The 18,439-nt window shown below is 37.3% G+C and overlaps 2 protein-coding genes across 2 annotated transcripts; one reads left to right on the forward strand and one right to left on the reverse strand.

Annotated features, from left to right (window-relative positions):
- The first annotated feature begins 5,464 nt into the window (after positions 1 to 5,464).
- LOC104909007 (probable leucine-rich repeat receptor-like protein kinase At1g35710) lies at positions 5,465 to 9,524 on the forward strand. The gene is made up of 2 exons (XM_010698181.4): positions 5,465 to 8,895; positions 9,028 to 9,524. Exons 1-2 carry the CDS (start codon positions 5,655 to 5,657, stop codon positions 9,450 to 9,452), a joined length of 3,666 nt encoding a protein of 1,221 aa, XP_010696483.2. The 5' UTR covers positions 5,465 to 5,654; the 3' UTR covers positions 9,453 to 9,524.
- On the reverse strand, positions 8,678 to 17,137 carry LOC104909008 (cellulose synthase A catalytic subunit 4 [UDP-forming]). Its single transcript, XM_010698182.3, has 12 exons — positions 16,980 to 17,137; positions 15,061 to 15,259; positions 14,467 to 14,570; positions 14,303 to 14,372; positions 14,024 to 14,189; positions 13,242 to 13,854; positions 13,008 to 13,145; positions 12,798 to 12,923; positions 12,481 to 12,693; positions 11,853 to 12,371; positions 11,414 to 11,764; positions 8,678 to 11,303 (listed from the first exon to the last, which is right to left on the reverse strand). Exons 1-12 carry the CDS (start codon positions 17,019 to 17,021, stop codon positions 10,722 to 10,724), a joined length of 3,123 nt encoding a protein of 1,040 aa, XP_010696484.2. The 5' UTR covers positions 17,022 to 17,137; the 3' UTR covers positions 8,678 to 10,721.
- Positions 17,138 to 18,439: the final 1,302 nt, after the last annotated feature.

Raw genomic sequence — 18,439 nt, forward strand, 5'->3', positions numbered from 1 at the left:
CCTATGGGGAAAAGGTAGCCTTGGTGTAATAGGCGTTTCAGAAACCTTTTCCCTCCGCTTTCCTGTCTGATCTTCCTTAGCTAGTTCGACCTCAGACATCGAATCTTCTCCGCTTCTTCCTCTACCACTCTTTCTCCTTGCTAGGAGCATCATCATCAATGGGCATGGGAGGAGCATCATAAACAGTGCCGCTACGAAGTGTAACGGCATTGACAGTCTCCTTTGGGATGGTGTCCCGGCAGATGACCTGGTTGCCTCTGTGCATTATTTTCCGCCACCTGAGCAAGTTGAGTCTCCAAATGCTTGGTGGTGTTCTTCAGCTCCTTGATGCTCTCCTCATGATTTTTTTGCATAAAAACCATCATTTTCATTAGATCAGACATAGTAGGCTCTTGAGAGCTGGTATTATGAGGAGTTTGCTGCTGATAGCCTTGGGGTGAAGGCCTATTGAAACCAGGAGGGGGTTTGAGGAGCCCCTTGATAATATGGTTGTCTAGCAGCATGTTGTGGTGGTTTTGATGTGGTGGTTGGTAGGAAGATTGTGGTGGAGGTTGAGGATTTTGAACATTGTTGTTCTTGTAGGAAAAATTAGGATGTCTCTCCAACCTGGGTTGTGTGTAGAGTATGGGTTGTGTGGAGGTCTTGCTGAAAAACATTTGCATGCGCCATTTGATTCGGATCAGGTTGATTGTAGCAACAATCATGACCAAAGTGGCCTTGAACACCACACACTTCACAAAAGGAAGAAGTAATAGGAGCCATGGAAGACATTGCATTAATACTCATAGGAGGAATATAGACTGCAAAGATTTCAGTGAGTCCATCTTCATGCTCAACTGGGCTACTTGTGAAGACAACAAGGCATATGCATCAATCCAACTTTTTCTTTGTAATAGTCCTGGAGAACTATGATCATTCTCTGCTAAGTTGGCCAGAAAATTATACCCTTCATCCACCCCTTATCTAGAAGACCCCCCTGCAGATGAATCAATGTCTCTTGATATGGGTTGTAGACCATTGTAGAATGCTTGGGTGATGAACCACTTATCCAGATTGTGGTGTGGGCATTCTCTCTGCAGATCCTTGAATCTATTCCATGCTTCCTTCAGTGTTTCATCGGTTCTTGTTGGAAGGTGGCAAGCTTGTGTCTTATTTCTGCAGTTTTGGTGGGAGGGTAGTACTCTTTCAGGAATGCTTCAGATATAGCACTCCACTCAGTTTCATTAACATCATTCAGCCACTTCTGTGCCTTGTCCTTTAGTGAAAATTCAAAGACCATGACCTTCAACTGATCAGGAGTGACCCCTTGGTGCTTAACGGTACGACAAAGCTGTTGAAACCGTTGTAAATGATTTGCAGGGTCTTCAGATGGATGCCACCAAATGATTCTGCTGGATCATGTTGATGAGGCCAGGCTTGATTTCGAAGTTGACTGCTTGATATCAGGCATAGTAGGGCCTGTGGGAACATTGCCAGGAGAAGGTACCCCATAAGATTCAGTGACTTAGGAGGCATAATTGGTTCAGTTGGTTCTTCCGTGGCTTTTTCCTGATTAGCAGACTGCTTTTTCTTCTTTTGTGTCTTCTTGAGCTGCCGGATGGTTTTCTCAAGATCAGGATCAGTCTGAACTGGAGAACCTGTTCTTTTAGACCTGGGCATAAAAGAAACAAAGAAAAATGTGCAGTGAGATGGCCTCAATTGGAACTTGAAGTTCCAATGAGACAGCAGAAATAGTCAAATAATTAATCAGAAAGCTATAGAAACTAGCCGTCTCCCCGGCAACGGCGCCAAAAACTTGATGGTTTTAAAATATACCGCAAGTGCACGGTGTCTGTTTAGCAGAAACTGGCAAATACGGGTCGATCCACAGGGAGAGGAGTTCTACAGATTTTGTCAATTATCTAACTATTCAGAGAGTAAAGATTGATTAATTAATAACTAAACTAAAATAAACTAGAACGCAGAAAAATGGAGATTTATCAAATAATTAAAAGCCTAGGGCAATCGATCGGTCCACCATGCTTATACCAGTTTAATCAATATAATATAGTTCAACAACACTTGGATTGAGGTTCGAATAAATGAAATATTTCGCTAATCCTTGGTCAGGCATTAACAACTCCTAGATTAACATATGCCAGTACGGTCGCTCAACATAATCAAATCTACCTATTGTAACAAGCCTCTAATGAATATGATCTTTCGATTCTAATTCTTATTAGCTAAACATAACTCATGATATTGCGCAATTACATGAATTAAACAAGTATAACAAATCAATAGGAATTATTCTAATTCAATCCAATTATTGAAGAACATCAAATCACAATCAAAAAGGTATAAACATGGCTTCCCTCTCTAAACCCTAGAAATAGACTACTCACTCATGATGATATTGAAAACGATAAACATAATCAAAGTAAAAGAATTCATGAAATTAAACTAAGTAGAGAAGAATACCAAATGATTGAAGAACGATGGAAAAGGAAATCGACGATCTATATAATCTTCCAATGTAAAAGTTCAACAAAAGTAGAGAGAATAAACTAAGTGTTTGGCCCTAAAAAACGTAGAAAATAAGATAGATCTCCTCGAAAATATAAAAAACCTATTTATACTTCTTACAAAACCGGCTAAAAAACCCGAAAAAACGCGTCCGAGAACCGCCCGGTCGACCGGGCGAAATCCGCCCGGTCGGGCGACGGTGATTCACAACTTACGACAAAAAAGCAAATCCGCCCGGTCGGGCGCAAGCGATTTTTGGATCTTTCTCGCCCGGTTGACCGGGCTAACATTCCTTGCATTTTGGTGAAAAATTGATTTCGCCCGGTCGGGCAAAACCGCCCGGTCGACCGGGCGGAGAAACAGTGATTTTGCGTCAACTTGTGAAGGCTGTATCTCTCAAACCAGATGTCGGATTGGGGCGTGTGACCTATCATTGGAAAGCCCTTGAAGTCTAGTTTCCAACCCAACTGGAATTTCTTGATTATCAATTGTATATCAAAAGTTATGGCCAAAATAGTGAACAGGTCAGTTTTGACACTTCTTTCACAACTCTTTGCTTCATTCTAACTCGAAATTGTCCCGAAATGATGCATTGTGATCCTTGTGCAAGATATCTTCATCTTCAATGATTAATAGGCTTGATCTTAGGTAATCATAATCAATTTGCATCAAAGTAACCTGAAAATGATCAAAACACGCAAACGGGGAGTAGTAGAGCACAACTTACGTAATTCATTCCATTATGCACCTAAATGCTCTAAAAGGAGTTCTAAATGCAATCAAAATGCATCTAAAAACTATATATAAATGTGACATATCAATGGCCCATGGCTCACCACTCGTGCCGGCGTGCCGTGCTGTGCTCATAGCGGGCTCGTGCCGTGCCGTGCTCATAGCGGGCTCGTGCTGGGCCGGGCTCAAATCGTGCCGTGCCGTGCCGGGCCTCGTGCCGGCCCGGCCCATGGCCAGCTCTAGTTATGGTCGAAGATGAAATAACTCTTCTATGATTATTAGAGCCTAAAGGAGTAAATTGCAAATTATGATTATGAGAGCCTAAAGGAGTAAATTGCAGATTTGCAGTTATTTACCTCTCAAATGATTTTTTTTTAAAAATATTGGGCCCCCTTCTGCCCTGGTCCCTGGGCGGACGCCCCTCCTGCCCAGGCTCAGGGACGGGCCTGGTCTTGTAGGGGTTAGCCCTTGGGCTGACTTAATTTCCTAATAAAAAAAACAATTAAAGATTATTTCAAAAGGAAAATAATAATAAAAAACAAGAAAGTTGTAAAACATTTAAGAAAGAAAAAGAAAGCAATAAGCAGTGCCATGAATTGGTGTTTATGCCAATTTTGTATGAAGTACGCAAAAGGAAAAGGGAACCAACAACAAGATCTTTACACTATGGCAATCAATATTAATGAATAAATGAAATATGTAAAGGAAATAAAACAATAAAAAGACAAACGAATTGTTGAGTGGAAAACCCAAATGATGGGAAAAACCGCGGGTGATACTCTTGATCACCAATAATCCACTAATATGCCGACGACATCAATACAAGGGTAGATTATAATATCAAGCTTTCTTGTGCCACTATGGAAAATATTAGAGTAGAGAATAAAGAATATGAATGTGTGCGTGGAGAGAGAGAAGTAGTAGAAGAGAAACTAGGGTTACATTGAACTATATATATATATAGATAGGCTATGGGATATCCTTCAAAGATGCTGCCAAACTCCCTTGAAGATAGGTAGTGCCTTGTTTATCTCTAACTTCTTCCTGATTTTCCCTCCAGCAGTTATACCCAAAGTCAATGTCAATTCCATGATTCTTGCTAACTGATATTTAATTCCTTCTTTGCTAATATGAAATTTTCTGGGCCCAACAATTGGGTTTCGAACACGCACATTCAGCACTTCCAAAGAAGCTACTTGAGTAAGATGCTCAAACATATCTATCTCCAGATTTCCAGATTTATGGGCTGCTCGGTTGAGCTGTTTAACATATCTATTTCCAACAAACGAGGTTGCACAAATCTGGGTTTATGCATTCCATTTTTTTTTTCTCTTTTAATAATTTTGATTACACACATAATAGAGCCTTTAAATTTCGTTCCTTCATTTTCTAGCAAATGCTGCAGTGCTGCTTCCGTTCTTACTTCTCTGGAACTCTACAATGAATGATAGCCATTGGAAAGAAAGGTTATGAATTGGGATTTCTCGAAAATCCCTCTGTTTGCCTGTTACATGAATTTCTTTGTTGTATGTACATTGAAATGGGGTTTGCTTGAATTGCACGATAAAGTAGCATTTGCTCAAAAAAGGTGATTTACTGTTGCTGATTATTGTTCATTTGTGACTTGTTGCTTTATACATTAAGCACATCATGATAATGATAAAATTTGGGTACAAGGAGATATTATAATTTCTGTGGCATGGAATATTAGTGAAAAAATTGGACATATATGAAGTCATACAAGGCACACACAACCACACAAAGGTATATTCAACAAGTACTGCATTATATTTAGACTCTATGACCATATGTAATTATTAAAGATGGAACTTTTGCACATTAACGGCCCGTTTGGTTAGTGGTTATAAATAGTGGTAATGGTAATGAAATTTAGTGTAAATTTGTAAAGATTTTCACTTGTCCATAACCATGGAAATGAAACTTTATCACAAAACATGAGTTTTCCTTTATAATTTTTTATTACCACCTAATACCATCTTCCCAAGTGGTAATGGATAGTAATGAGATTTTAGGAAGAAAATTGATATCTTGTGATTTAAGTAGCATTACCATTGATAATGACATTGGATTTCTAGTACAAATTTACACTATAATGCATTACCATTCCCACCATTTATAACCTCTTACCAAACGGGCCGTGTAAGAGTCTACATCCTTTTTATTCTTGTCCTGAAATTGTTTATAGCAGGCTTAATATGTCATCGTCATCTTTCTAGACCGAAATGACAGAACAGAAATGTAGCTATTTGCCCACTAAAAGTTGTTAGTAATACCAAGGAACTCCATTGTAGATTTGTAATAGGACAAGATATTGTTGGCTATATATGATCCTCTTTGCTTTATCTGAAATATCAATCCTTCTGTCTTCTGTAACCACATGAAGTTAAGCCTACCATATGTATTATGTCATGAAGCCTTTCCAATCAATTTATTTCAGCTTTTTCATGTTTCTGATTCTTCTAAACAATATCACTTGTTCACTAAAACTTGAGATAGAAGCTCTTTTGTCTTGGAAACACAGCCTTTCTTCATCATCACTTTCATCATGGAATCTTTCCAACTCCCATAACCTATGCAAATGGGAAGGAATAAGTTGTGATGAGAAAGAAAACAGTGTTTTAGAAATAAACCTTGTTAACTTTAACATTAGTGGAACACTAAACCATTTCAATTTCACTGCATTTCCCACTCTTAGGATCTTAAATCTTAGCCAAAACAACTTAAGTGGATCAATACCATCAACTATTGGCAACCTCTCAAGTGTAGTTTCCCTAGACTTGAGTGACAACTACCTCTTGGGGAAAGTCCCATACCAACTTAGCCATCTTCAAGAGGTAAGATACTTAGACCTTGGATCGAATTACTTAGAGTCATCTGATTGGTCAAGGTTTAATGCCATGCCATTGCTTACCCATCTTAGCCTTAATCTTAATATGCTTGAGTTCGAGTTCCCAAGTTTCATTAGCACTTGTGCTAATCTCACATACCTTGATTTGACACAGAATATGTTTAGTGGTTTCTTACCTAGCTTAATTTTTACTACTCTTTCAAAGCTTGAGTTCCTTAATCTTACAACAAATGATTTTCATGGTCATTTACCATCAAACATTTTTAACCTTACCATGCTTAAGGATCTTCGTGTAGGAAATAATCTCTTTAGTGGGCAGATCCCTGAAGAAATTGGTAATCTCTTAAACCTTGAGATATTAGAATTGTATAATAATTCATTTATAGGGAGTATACCTTCTTCTTTGGGAAACCTGAAAAGGCTTCAAAGACTTGATATAAGTTTGAACAAACTGAACTCTACTGTTCCTCCTGAGTTAGGCCTATGCAGTAACCTATCATACATGGCCTTAGCTTCAAACTCACTCACAGGGGAATTGCCTTTGTCGTTGACCAATCTCAGGTCGTTAACTGAATTAAATGTCCTTGAAAATTCATTTTCAGGAACTCTTTCTTCTTACTTCTTTGGCAATTGGACTGAGTTGATCATGTTGCAACTTGAGTACAATCAGTTTAGTGGGATCATTCCTCCTGAGATTGGTCTTTTAACAAAACTTGACACACTTTTCTTGTACAACAACAAATTTTCTGGTTCAATCCCTTTAGAAATTGGAAATTTGAAGGTTTTGAATCAGTTAGACTTCTCTAGCAATAAGCTCTCAGGTCCTATTCCCTCATCTATTGGTAATCTTACACATCTTACCATCCTACAACTTTTCAATAACAATCTTGCAGGAACTTTGCCTCCTGAGCTCGGCAACATGGTATCATTGCAAATTCTTGATCTTAACATGAACCAGTTGCAAGGTAAGTTGCCTGATAGCTTAGTTGATCTAGTGAACCTACAAACTCTTTCTTTGTTCAGCAACAACTTCTTTGGGGAGTTCCCAAAGCTTTTTGGTAAGTATAGCCTTTCCATGACCAACTTCCGAATTGCATATAATAACTTTTCGGGATTGTTGCCACAAAAATTATGTAACGGTTTTGCTTTACAAGAGCTTACAGTTCATTTCAACAAGTTAACAGGATCACTTCCGGATTGCATCAGGGAATGCAAGGGGCTAAATAGAGTATGGCTTGAGGGGAATCAGTTCAATGGAGATATATCTAGAACATTTGGGGTTCACCCGAATCTTGATTTTCTTAACCTTGCTCATAATCAGTTTCTTGGTTCACTCTCTCCTCAATGGGGAGACTGTACCAATCTTACTCGATTAGAGCTAGAAGAAAATAGGATTTCAGGGAATATTCCAGCTTCACTGGGAAACTTGTCAAAATTGGTTGTTCTGAAGCTGCAGTCAAATGAGCTAAGTGGTAAAATTCCTGCAGAAATAGGAAACTTGCAACAGTTAGAACAACTGAACATGAGTAAAAACAATTTGACAGGAAACGTGCCAAGAAGTATGGGTAAATTGAGTAATCTCAAAGATCTTGATTTGTCAGAAAACAGTTTAACAGGAAAACTTCCTGTTGAGCTTGCAAATTGCAAGGCCTTGTCAAGCTTGAATCTGAGCCACAATGATTTATCATCAAACATTCCAGTTGAGCTTGGTGAATTAGCTCAGTTACGCTACTTTTTAGATATTAGTGGCAATGATTTTTCAGGAACCATACCTGAAAGTCTTAGCTCCCTTACTTCTCTGCAATCTCTGAATCTCTCTCACAATAAGCTCTCAGGAAGTATTCCTGTGAGCTTTTCTAGCATGATCAGCTTAGAGTTGGCTGATTTCTCATACAACAAACTGAACGGCCCTATTCCCTCTATTGATGTTTTCCGAAAAGCACCTTTAACAACCTTTATTGGGAACCCGGGTTTGTGTGGAGATAAACAAGGACTACCTCGATGTATAAACAAACATTCATATAAGATTAACCCGAAGATACTGATTGAAGCCATTATTCTTGGTTGCCTTTTGTTTCTTGCAAGTGTTCTTGGAGGACTCTTTCTCCTCATTTGGTACAATAAGAGAAAAAGGATAAAAGAACAGGAAACAGAACACCAAAAAAACAGGAAAAATCCTTCCTATTATGAAAACTTTGAGATGCTCATGTGGGGATCAGGAAAAGGGAGATTTAAATTCGAAGATATCATCAGAGCAACTGAGAATTTCAATGACAAATTTTGTATTGGAAAAGGTGGTTTCGGGAGTGTTTACAAGGCTATGCTGCCAAATGGTCAGATTCTTGCAGTCAAAAAGCTCAATAAATCTGATTCCACTAGTACGCAATTAACTGATCACAAGAGCTTCGAGAATGAGATCACAGCACTAACTCAGATTAGGCACCGAAATATCATTAAGTTACATGGTTGTTGCTCAAAGAGTGGAGAGTTGTATCTGATTTATGATTATGCAGAAAATGGTAGCTTAGGGGAAGTGCTATATGATGAAGAAGGATCCCTTTTTGACTGGGGTTTAAGGCTCAAAATCGTCCAAGGATTAGCATATGCACTTTCTTACTTGCATCATGACTGCTCTCCACCAATTGTGCATCGTGACATATCAATCAACAATGTTGTACTTGATGCAGATTTTGAGCCAAGGCTTTCAGATTTTGGCACTGCTAAGCTGTTGGTCTCTGGTTCATCCAACTGGACTGCCATTGCGGGATCTTATGGCTACATGGCTCCAGGTGAAGCTCTGTAATTTCATGACTTTTCTCTACCTAAAGTTAAAATATATATTCACCTAAAAAAAAAGTCAAAATATATATCAGTTACCTTTTTTTTTATGTGTTTGACATGTCTAATACATTAATGTGCAGAGCTAGCATTCAGTATGAAGGTGACTGAGAAATCTGATGTATATAGCTTTGGTGTTGTGGCATTAGAAGTTATGATGGGGAAACGCCCAAGTGAGGTATTATCCTCACACTTTTCAGGAGCTTTATCATCTAGCATTCAAGATTTGTGCTTGATAGATATACTAGATCAAAGACTTCAAATGCCACCTCCCAAATTGGAAGCTAAAGTTGTTGTAGTAGTTGCTGCAGCATTGGAGTGCACCCGCCACTTGCCAGAGTCAAGACCAACCATGCTCAGTGTTGCCAAAAAACTGTCGTTTCAAACAGAAGAATCTCTTTTATCTGACCCTTTTGGGTTCATAACTGTTGGTATGCTCTTAGATCTAGGACAACATAGAATCTATGATATTTCGCATGACCAAGATTCTTGTAACTTTGTAAACTAAATGTATGTACTGTGTAAATAGATACTGTAAGCTGTAATCATACTACTAGAGCTTGAATAATCTGTTCATCAATGCCTCGAATCTTGCTATATAATATACTCGCTTTGTTCACAATAGAAGTCACCTATTCGAGTTGTTTGGTTAGGAGGAACAAAGTCTTGAAAGAGGATCTAAATGGAAGGGGAAGAAAAAATAATTTTTTTTGAGAGGTGAAACTAATAATAATCTTGTAAATGAAGGTCTTTGTTGATCATGATCATTGTTCCTTGATTCATTCTGCTATACTAATTTTACTAAAGGACTTCGCTTTTGTTGTCGGTTATTTTACTTGATGTCGTACGTTTTTATGTATACACTCCCTCTGCTTTTTTTTTTTATTTGCTACATTTTCCAAAAAGGGTTGCTTTTTTTTATTTGCTACATTTCCTTCTTAGGAGACTTGGCCCACCAAAAAGTAATAGTATTATATTTTTTTCTCCTCCTTTTCCACCAAAAAGTACTACTTTTTTCGCTTTTCCCACCCTATTTAATGCTAAAAGGGTCAAAAAGTACACTAAAAAAGAATGAAAATGACATCTCCTAAATTCTTGTGTAAACCCAAATGTAGCAAATAAAAAAAAGCGGAGGGAGTATTAGGCTTCTAAGACTGCAAGTCTGCAACTGAAATGTTACATTTAATTAGCTTTCAACTAACACAAAACTGAGGTACACAGTACTGGGATTTTGTTTTTAATGTGGAAGTTCGACAAGCAATGCCCCCCATTAACAGTTTCAATTTGAGATATGTTTTTAATCATGGGCAGTTGTAATTGAAAATTTGAAACCTTTTTAATAGAAAAGTTCAGTTTCGCAGCAAGAAGTGAACAGAAAAATAGATTAAAATACATATGAAAACTGAGAAGGTACCTTGCTTTAGAATATGCTTTAGAATATGTGGTGGTACAGGAAATGCAGTTGTACAAAGGAGAATTCTCAGTGTTATGCAACTCGATAGTTTAATAAGAAATGATGCTACAAATTTTTTAGAACTGCTATCTATTCATTATGCATTATGTGCTTGATATGCTCATCAAACAAGTTTTGTATAGACTGCACAGAACAAATCCAAAAGAATAATACTTTTCGACATTTTAAGCTAGCACATATTTGCAGGAGTTCATCAGAATCTCTTGCTCCCTATTTACAAAATTACTGAACATTCAAGATAGAAACACATACTTGTTGTTTGCCAGATAAAAAGAAGGTAGCAAAGGATTACACGTGATTAAGCTAGCACTCTACCCCACACTGTTTGAGAATAGGCCCAGTTTGCTTAGGCAAGAAAGGATCAATCCGAACCCAAATGAGGGAGAAGATCGAAGCAATAAGAACAGACCATAGCACCACAATAGTGGGTGTCCTGTTTTGTCTTCCCATCAAACCCTTGAGGAAAGGATACAGGTGAACAATCACCCAGAAGGAAAAGAAGAGCTTTCCAAATAATGGGCCCCACGAGCTGTACCCATTGTTAATGGCATCGGATACTCCAGCAACAATTCCAACCATGTTGAAAATGATCAAGGTGGTGGGTGGGATAAGAAGGGTAGTCCACTTGAAAAGGTATAGCTCTCCAAACTCAGCATCATCAGCTGATTTAGAAGTCACAGTAAAGTTGGTGTCTACTCCTGCAAGTACCTTTAAAAGGCCTTGGAAGACTGCAAACAAGTGAGCTGAGACACCACCAATCACCCAAAATTGCTCGTTTCTCCACCAGTCTTCGATGCTTACTCCACTCCACCTTAACTCAAGAACTCCCGTTACTATGATGGAGATGAACAGAGCCAAGAACCATACACTCGCCAAGTTTGTTAGCTGAAGAAAAGAATATTTAATATTCAAACAGAGAGAAACATCTGAAGTGCATGATCATGAGAGTAAATATTAATCTTAAATTTATGTTATAATTAGCAAAGACTACTTACAGTTGGAATGATGAATTTCCCGGTGAGGAGACAGACAGCTGGGATTGTACAATAGAATAGCAGAGGAATAGAGGTAAAGGGGTAAACAATGGTGTTAATATAAGCAAGCCTCTCTAGCAACTTGAGCTTCCCTCCCCAAGCATACCACAAAGGACAGTGTCGACTGAGGAATATTTCGACTGATCCAAGAGCCCATCTCAAAACTTGGTGCAACCGATCTGATAGATTGATTGGTGCAGATCCTTTAAAGGCTGGTCTCTTAGGCATGCAGTATACTGATTTCCATCCTCTACAGTGCATTTTAAAGCCTGTTAATATATCTTCTGTTACTGAGCCATAAATCCATCCAATCTGCAAAACATAATTGCAATATAATGTATATGATGTAGTATAACATTTTATAATAATTTATAAGATTGCAGAGTTGTCTTATGCTTACCTCTTTGCCCCATTCAGTCTTTTCTTCATACCCACAGCTAATTACATGAATGGCCTCTTTGATTAATGCAGTGGAGTTTGTCCCCTCAGGAACACCCCCATCTTCCTTGAGTGTAGAAGCAATGAAGACGGGTGACTGACCAAACCTTTTCTCAAAGTTCTTTTGAGACATGAGGGATGATTTCTCCAACTCTTCATAACCTTCAAGTCCTTCTTCAATGTCTTCAAGATCAAAGACAGGTGCAGAGCCCTTTCTCGTGTACTTTTTCCCCATAATTGTCTTCTTCTTCTTGCTATATAACTTATTAAGCAAGCTCTTAATCCCTTTATTATTCCTTGACTTGGTCTTCTTTCTCCTACCACAGCAACAACAACACCACGAGGGAAAACAGTCACATGTCATCTTCGGCCTTTTTTCTGATGTTGGAGGGTCATACCCATACAAAGCTGGCCGGTTAAACACACATCCAGTACCAACATAAACTGGCCCTTGAATCCCATCTAGGCCTCTCATGTTGATCTACAACACGGAAAAAGGAAAGTGAATAAGTAAGACATGTATTTAGTAAAATCGAGGACATAGAGTGGTTGCATTTTCAGTGTCTTTACAAGGAAAGGGTTGAGCTTACATCGAAAAACACAATATTGCGGTTAGCATATCTATCATGTCTGTCAATACCATCAAATCTCTGAGGAAACTGGACATAGCAAAGCTTCTTGCCAAACTGAGGATCCATTAAGAAGCACATAGCTTCTCTTGGAGCCTTACTGTTATTGACGTAGTGATCGCAGTCAAGGTTCAATATGAATGGTGCATTTGTAAGAACTGCTGAAACCCGAACCTGATAATCAACAGCAGATCATAATGCAATTAAGTACATTGTAGTTGATTGCAAAATTTAGAGTAGGTTATAAAATGCAAAAACCAAAAGATTAAGGCCCTAACCAATGCATTCATTGCACCGGCTTTCTTGTGGTGATTGTATCCAGGTCGCTTCTCACGTGAGACATACACTAGCTTCGGCAACTCCTTACCTTCCACATCTAGAGCTCCCTCGCTTCCCAAATAAACCTGAGCACATGGTTTTTACTTGTTAGAATGAATTATTCTAGTGGTTCTTTTTTAAGCTTCCAATATGAGTAATTAACAGATTACCTGGATCATGCCAGGATGATCACGTGTGTTATTCCCTGGCCATGGACTTCCATCTTGCATAACCCATCCTTCTTCAGGTTTCTTTTGTGCTTGTGCCACCAAAGCATTGATGCTGACCTTGAACTCTTCATATTCTCTCTAACGTTCATGAAAAATGAGAAGTCAAAACTGTCAATGTTTCTTTCATAAACTTGTACAGCTATACAAGACGATAAAAAAGAGTTGCTTCCTTACTTTCATGGCTCTCCGATCTTTGACAAATGTAGCTTGGACCTTATCCTTCAAATAATCCATTTTCTGTGAGAAATAGAACTCCGGAGCTCTAGGCTCAATGTTATACTTCTTACAAAATGGGACCCACCTCCTCGCAAACTCAGCAGTTTCAGACAGTGTGTCAAACAGAAGCATTGAAGCACCATCATCTGATACATAGCAGCTGACCTTTTCAACTGGATAATCAACAGACAAGATGGATAGGACAGTGTTGGCTGTAATGATGGGTGGCTCTTTAAGTGGGTCCACAGTACTAACAAAGAAATCAACTGGGGCTAAACTGTTAGGCTCCCCCTCGCGTTCAAATCTCAATGTAAGTCGCTCCAAGTAAGTTTCCCGGTTGATGGGAAACCATTTGGGGAATTGATCAAGTATCCAAGAGAACGCAAACCAAGTCTCACAGATCACAGAGATGAGCCATAATGGGTAGGCATCAGTTGCTGGGGTTAATATCCTGAACCTGAGGAAAAAGGCAAGGATGACAAGCCGCATGACAATTACAATACGGTATGGGTTGATTCTGCTTGATGAAATTGGTACTTTTCTCCACAGTGGTTGCCTCGCTTCAGCAGTCCTAGTGAAGCAGGAACTATTATGTCAATGCTTATTACTTGTTATATAGCCAGTAATAATAACATCATAAGTGAACACGAGTAGTTACAGTATGTTGGGTTGGTTTATTAAGACTGTAACATGTTACATATCAGTACAAAAATTTAATATCAAAACTGATTTGTACTTACAGGAAATCATCCTCTTCAGCCTGATCATTTTGATCACCTTCGTAGGTGCTAACTAAGCCTTTCTTCTCTTGCCTGGTTTTCCACTTCTCTACTCTTTCCTTCCATTGATCACTGTCCAAATCCTTTCCGTTCATATCCTTCTCCCCATCAAGCTCCTTACCAGTAACTGTTACATAAATCACCCAACATCAACCAAAGAAAAGATGAAAAAACAGTAAATCACACTGATCAGAACCATTTGCTTCTACATGAGAAAGGAAGAACCAAAGTTTTTATTACCACTTCCAGCAAAAGAAGAAAAAGGATGACCATTGACATGCCATTGCTGTTGGTTATACTCCCCATTTTCCTGCAAAATTAGCTTCCATTTGATTAGTATGGCATCAGTAATTAGATGATGTACATAAAAAAATCAATAATATCTCTTGAAACGATTGACTTACAGAATGACTGGTAAGATGTTGTGGGTTGATCTTATTCTCAAACTCTTCATCTAAATCATTAGCATCTAAGTGTTCTTCCTCATCACCCTCAACTCTTGGGGAGCCTGATACATAAAATCAAACCAAAGTTCTCAAACTAATGTAATACTATTATGATCATGTTAAAATTGAAAACTATATGATCTAAGGATGAAAAAGAATGGTTAATGCTTGCAAATGATATCTTACACCCTAGAGCATGCTCCCTAAAGTGCAGACTGTTCAAAGTAAAAAAGATACACGTATAGTTTAGAATAAAGAACATTTTTCATATTGATTTATAAAACATATATATTTTATAATAAAGAACATACGGTAAAAGAACATAATAGTATAATATGATAGAACAAGCAAGCATACTGAAAAGAACGTTAACTGGAAGTATATTGCACATTATGCTCCTGAGCAGTGTAGAATCTTAATTTGGTTGGTTAAGTCCTGAGCTAAGCCTTGGAAATCTTAATGCCATAATGCCTTTCAAATTCTCCTAGCCATTATCCTACTGCGATAATTCTTGCTAAGAAGAACGCGGCTAAAATAGAAAGATTAATTTACCTCTAAGGCGCTTGTAGCGAGTGTTACACTGAGGACAACACTGAGTGCCTTCACACCTTTCATACTCATAGCAAGGCCTGCAGACAGGAAACTTGCATTCTTGGCATGCTATGAAAGCCTCCCCGTCTTCTCTTACTTCTATACCATCTCCACATACTCTGCATATATTTGCTCTTGATTGCCTGGTTGGGGGACGATTCTGGAACCAAATTGTGACTTGTGAGATCTTTGATGTTCTTTAGAGTTGAGTAAAATTTAAGCAAATGTTTAGGAGCTTTTTAGTCTTGTTGGATACTTTCTATCTTTCCATTCCAAGCCTAAAAAAGACAAACAAAATTTTCTCCATTTTTAGGTACTTGAAATTACCATTTGGGTGACCTCTATATAGCAAATGGTTACACTCTATGGACTCCTATGCACGTCCTTGAACAGTGGTAAAAGCTATTGAATGTTGGTATGCCTTAGCAATCACTTAGTGGAAAAGGAAGTGATCAAGCGATGACAATAGGTTCATGAGAAGATTACAATTTAACATGAAATAAGCTCGATGTTTTAGATTAATTGATTCATTTAAAAATACTAAAGTTGTAATGGATCTAATACGATCTCATATGATGATTTTTTTATATTATTTACATTAGCTTTAATTCATTGTGAGTTTTGTGAAATTTAATCGTAAAAAGAGAGATGTAACTATTAAAGAAAAGGAGGTAATACGGTGTTATGTATCTTAAATTCAACAAGTGATTACAACCTAATCTGTAGAGTTTCAAAAAATTAAAAGAAGGGAAAGAAAAAAATTGTCTCCAAGCTCCAACCATACATTATTACTTCCCACTCCATTTCCTTCGTCCCTTTTTATTTGGCCCATATTTCTTCTGAAATCACTTAAATGCTTCATTAATAAGGAATATAAGTTTTCCCCCCTACTTTTTCCTTAATATCATACTCCCTCCGTTTCAAAATATAAATCGTTTAAGGTTTATGCACATAGATTAAGAATTTAGTTAATTTTAGTTAGATTTGTATGGGTAATAAAAATTGACATTAAATATTGTATTGATAATACAAAATAACCTATAAGCTTATCTTGATAATATAAAATTGCATTTAATTTTACATTGATATTGTAAAATGCCTTATATTGTGAAACCAATTCTTTTAGCTAAAATGCCTTATAATTTAAAATAGAGGGAGTAATATACATCTATCATGCCAAAATATAATGGGACAAACAAAAGGATAGAAAGGTAGTGTAACTTTTTGATCCAAATTCAAAAAGTTACCCAAAACTAATATTAATTATTTCCTTATAACAGCTAGAAGTTTATTTTTATAAATAGAAATTTTTTGGCTCGCTAATTAAGTTAAGGAAATATCAAAAATGAAATGACATAAATAATATATCGTGCTTGGTCGAAATTTTGTCTGTTTATTTAATGAAAAATTGGAAAAGAACCGAAATTTGGAAACTTTCCAATTTAAGGCACAACTAAAATCAAGCTTCTTGAAAACCACAAAATGTCAACATGGCATTTGTAGTTCTAACTTCTAGTTATCAGTTGTGAAATTCTAGAGTGATCTTTCTAAAAGCTAAAAGTGAAAATTATCGGAAAAAAATGAAGTTAAAAGTGAAAATATTAAGCAAATAACTAAACATTAATGACAATGATGAATTGGGGTTGGCTCAAGTGGTGAACTTTCCCATCTTTCTTAGCAAAATCTCTAGAGGGGAGGAAGGTTGGGGTGGTAGCATGTAATGGGCCTCTGAATGGGGGGGCCTGTTCAAGAGTAGCCCAGAGGAATTCTTCTCACCAATATAGTTTTTCTTAAAAAAATGATAATGATCAACACGTAATTTTGTCATAAATTTCGAAAGGTAAAGTGATACAAAATAAAAGATGGGGAAGGGAGGTTACCTCATCAGAGCCAGGGAATGGAGCAATATTGAGGCTAGCCATGGCAAAAGAAACCACGGCGATGGAGAAGGCGAAGACGAAGGCGGGGTAGATGAAGAAGAGGAGTTGATGAGGGAATGAGCTTTAAAGAGGATCATAATAACTAATGAAATTAAAACAAGTAATGAAGTATGGTGAGAATAGGTAATTTTCTACCAAACTGATAGTTGGGAAGTCATTGGTTTGATTCAAAGAGACGTTAGATGTAATCTTGGGGATTATTGGTAGGACAGAAGAGTGAAATAACAAAAGAGAACTTTGCTGTTCATAGCTTAGGCTCAAAGGATGTCCAAGGTTGGCGCCATTTTCCAAATTCTTCACATTTTTTATTGCTTTAATATCAATTTTTCATGTTATATTTGAACTTAATATCAAACGAAAGTGACAGTAGTAGATAACTATTTGTCACCTCAAAAGCAAAAAATAAAAGCAAATAACAAAAAACAAAAAAGAAAGATAGTATTTTATAAGTTGTATATTTAGTGATTCACTATATATTTATTTATAGAGGAATACAATCTCTTATTAATTAGGTGTACAATCACATTCTAACATGGTTTCAGCTAGGACTGCATCTAATTGAACCATGTTAAGTAACTTCGATTTCAAGAAATTGAGAATTAGAACTGTAACCGGTTTTAACCAGTTCCAATTCTTAATACTCGGAACAAGAACTAACATAATCGATTTTAGAGCTGAAACCGACAATTCCTAACCAATCTCAGATTTGAGATTGGATACTCAAATGTTTTGTTCACCCCTAGTCCCAAGTCTGGGATTCACTGGACCGTAGCAATGCCATCCTATTGGACTAGCAGCAGTGGTTGATCAATGGCAAATTTATGAACTTTAAGTTTATGGGGCACCATTAGACTTGTCAAATTGGTAGGGAAAGTGTGGTTTAAGGTTTTTTTTAGTAAAATACAAGTCCGGATATTTCGGATAACGTTGAATACAGGTCAAGGTATAATCAAAATACACATCAATAGCTCGTTGTAACGTCATTTTATTCTCTAGATTCTCAAAGAATTAATTAAATACCTTTTACTCATAAATACATGTTCACTAGTCTTCTAAGAGTATTTCGCCTCTGTATCATGATAATTCAGCCATAAACAGGAATTTCAGACTGATAAAGATCGTAGAAAAGAAGAAATTACTGACTTATCATGACACTGACTGTCCAACAGAACAACTTGACAGTAAACAACATACAAACTTAAGATTAAAATCACCATTATATCAGCTATCAATGACTCTTGCCCACAAAAATGAGACTTTCCTTTTATTTGAGTTAGCAAAAAAGACTACCCAGAAAAATATATCACTACCCATCACTGGCTACTTATTGTTGATTTTGGAAAAATGCCAAATCTGTCAAGCAAATACCAAAATCTGAAACTGAACAAAGCACATTAATC

The sequence above is a fragment of the Beta vulgaris genome, chromosome 7 (genome assembly GCF_026745355.1).
Source record: "Beta vulgaris subsp. vulgaris cultivar EL10 chromosome 7, EL10.2, whole genome shotgun sequence".
In the NCBI taxonomy this organism is placed as follows: domain Eukaryota; kingdom Viridiplantae; phylum Streptophyta; class Magnoliopsida; order Caryophyllales; family Amaranthaceae; genus Beta; species Beta vulgaris.

Bases quoted from the DNA above. Each gene is read 5' to 3' on its own strand.
- LOC104909008 (XM_010698182.3), bottom strand. From the start codon at position 17,021: ATGGCTAGCCTCAATATTGCTCCATTCCCTGGCTCTGATGAG. The intron at 14,190-14,302 runs GTAATAAAAACT...TTTATGTAACAG, and splicing joins TTCTTCTTTTGCTGGAAGTG to TTACTGGTAAGGAGCTTGAT. The intron at 12,372-12,480 runs GTAAGCTCAACC...TCCGTGTTGTAG, and splicing joins GCAATATTGTGTTTTTCGAT to ATCAACATGAGAGGCCTAGA.
- LOC104909007 (XM_010698181.4), top strand. From the start codon at position 5,655: ATGTATTATGTCATGAAGCCTTTCCAATCAATTTATTTCAGCTTTTTC. The intron at 8,896-9,027 runs GTGAAGCTCTGT...ATTAATGTGCAG, and splicing joins TTATGGCTACATGGCTCCAG to AGCTAGCATTCAGTATGAAG.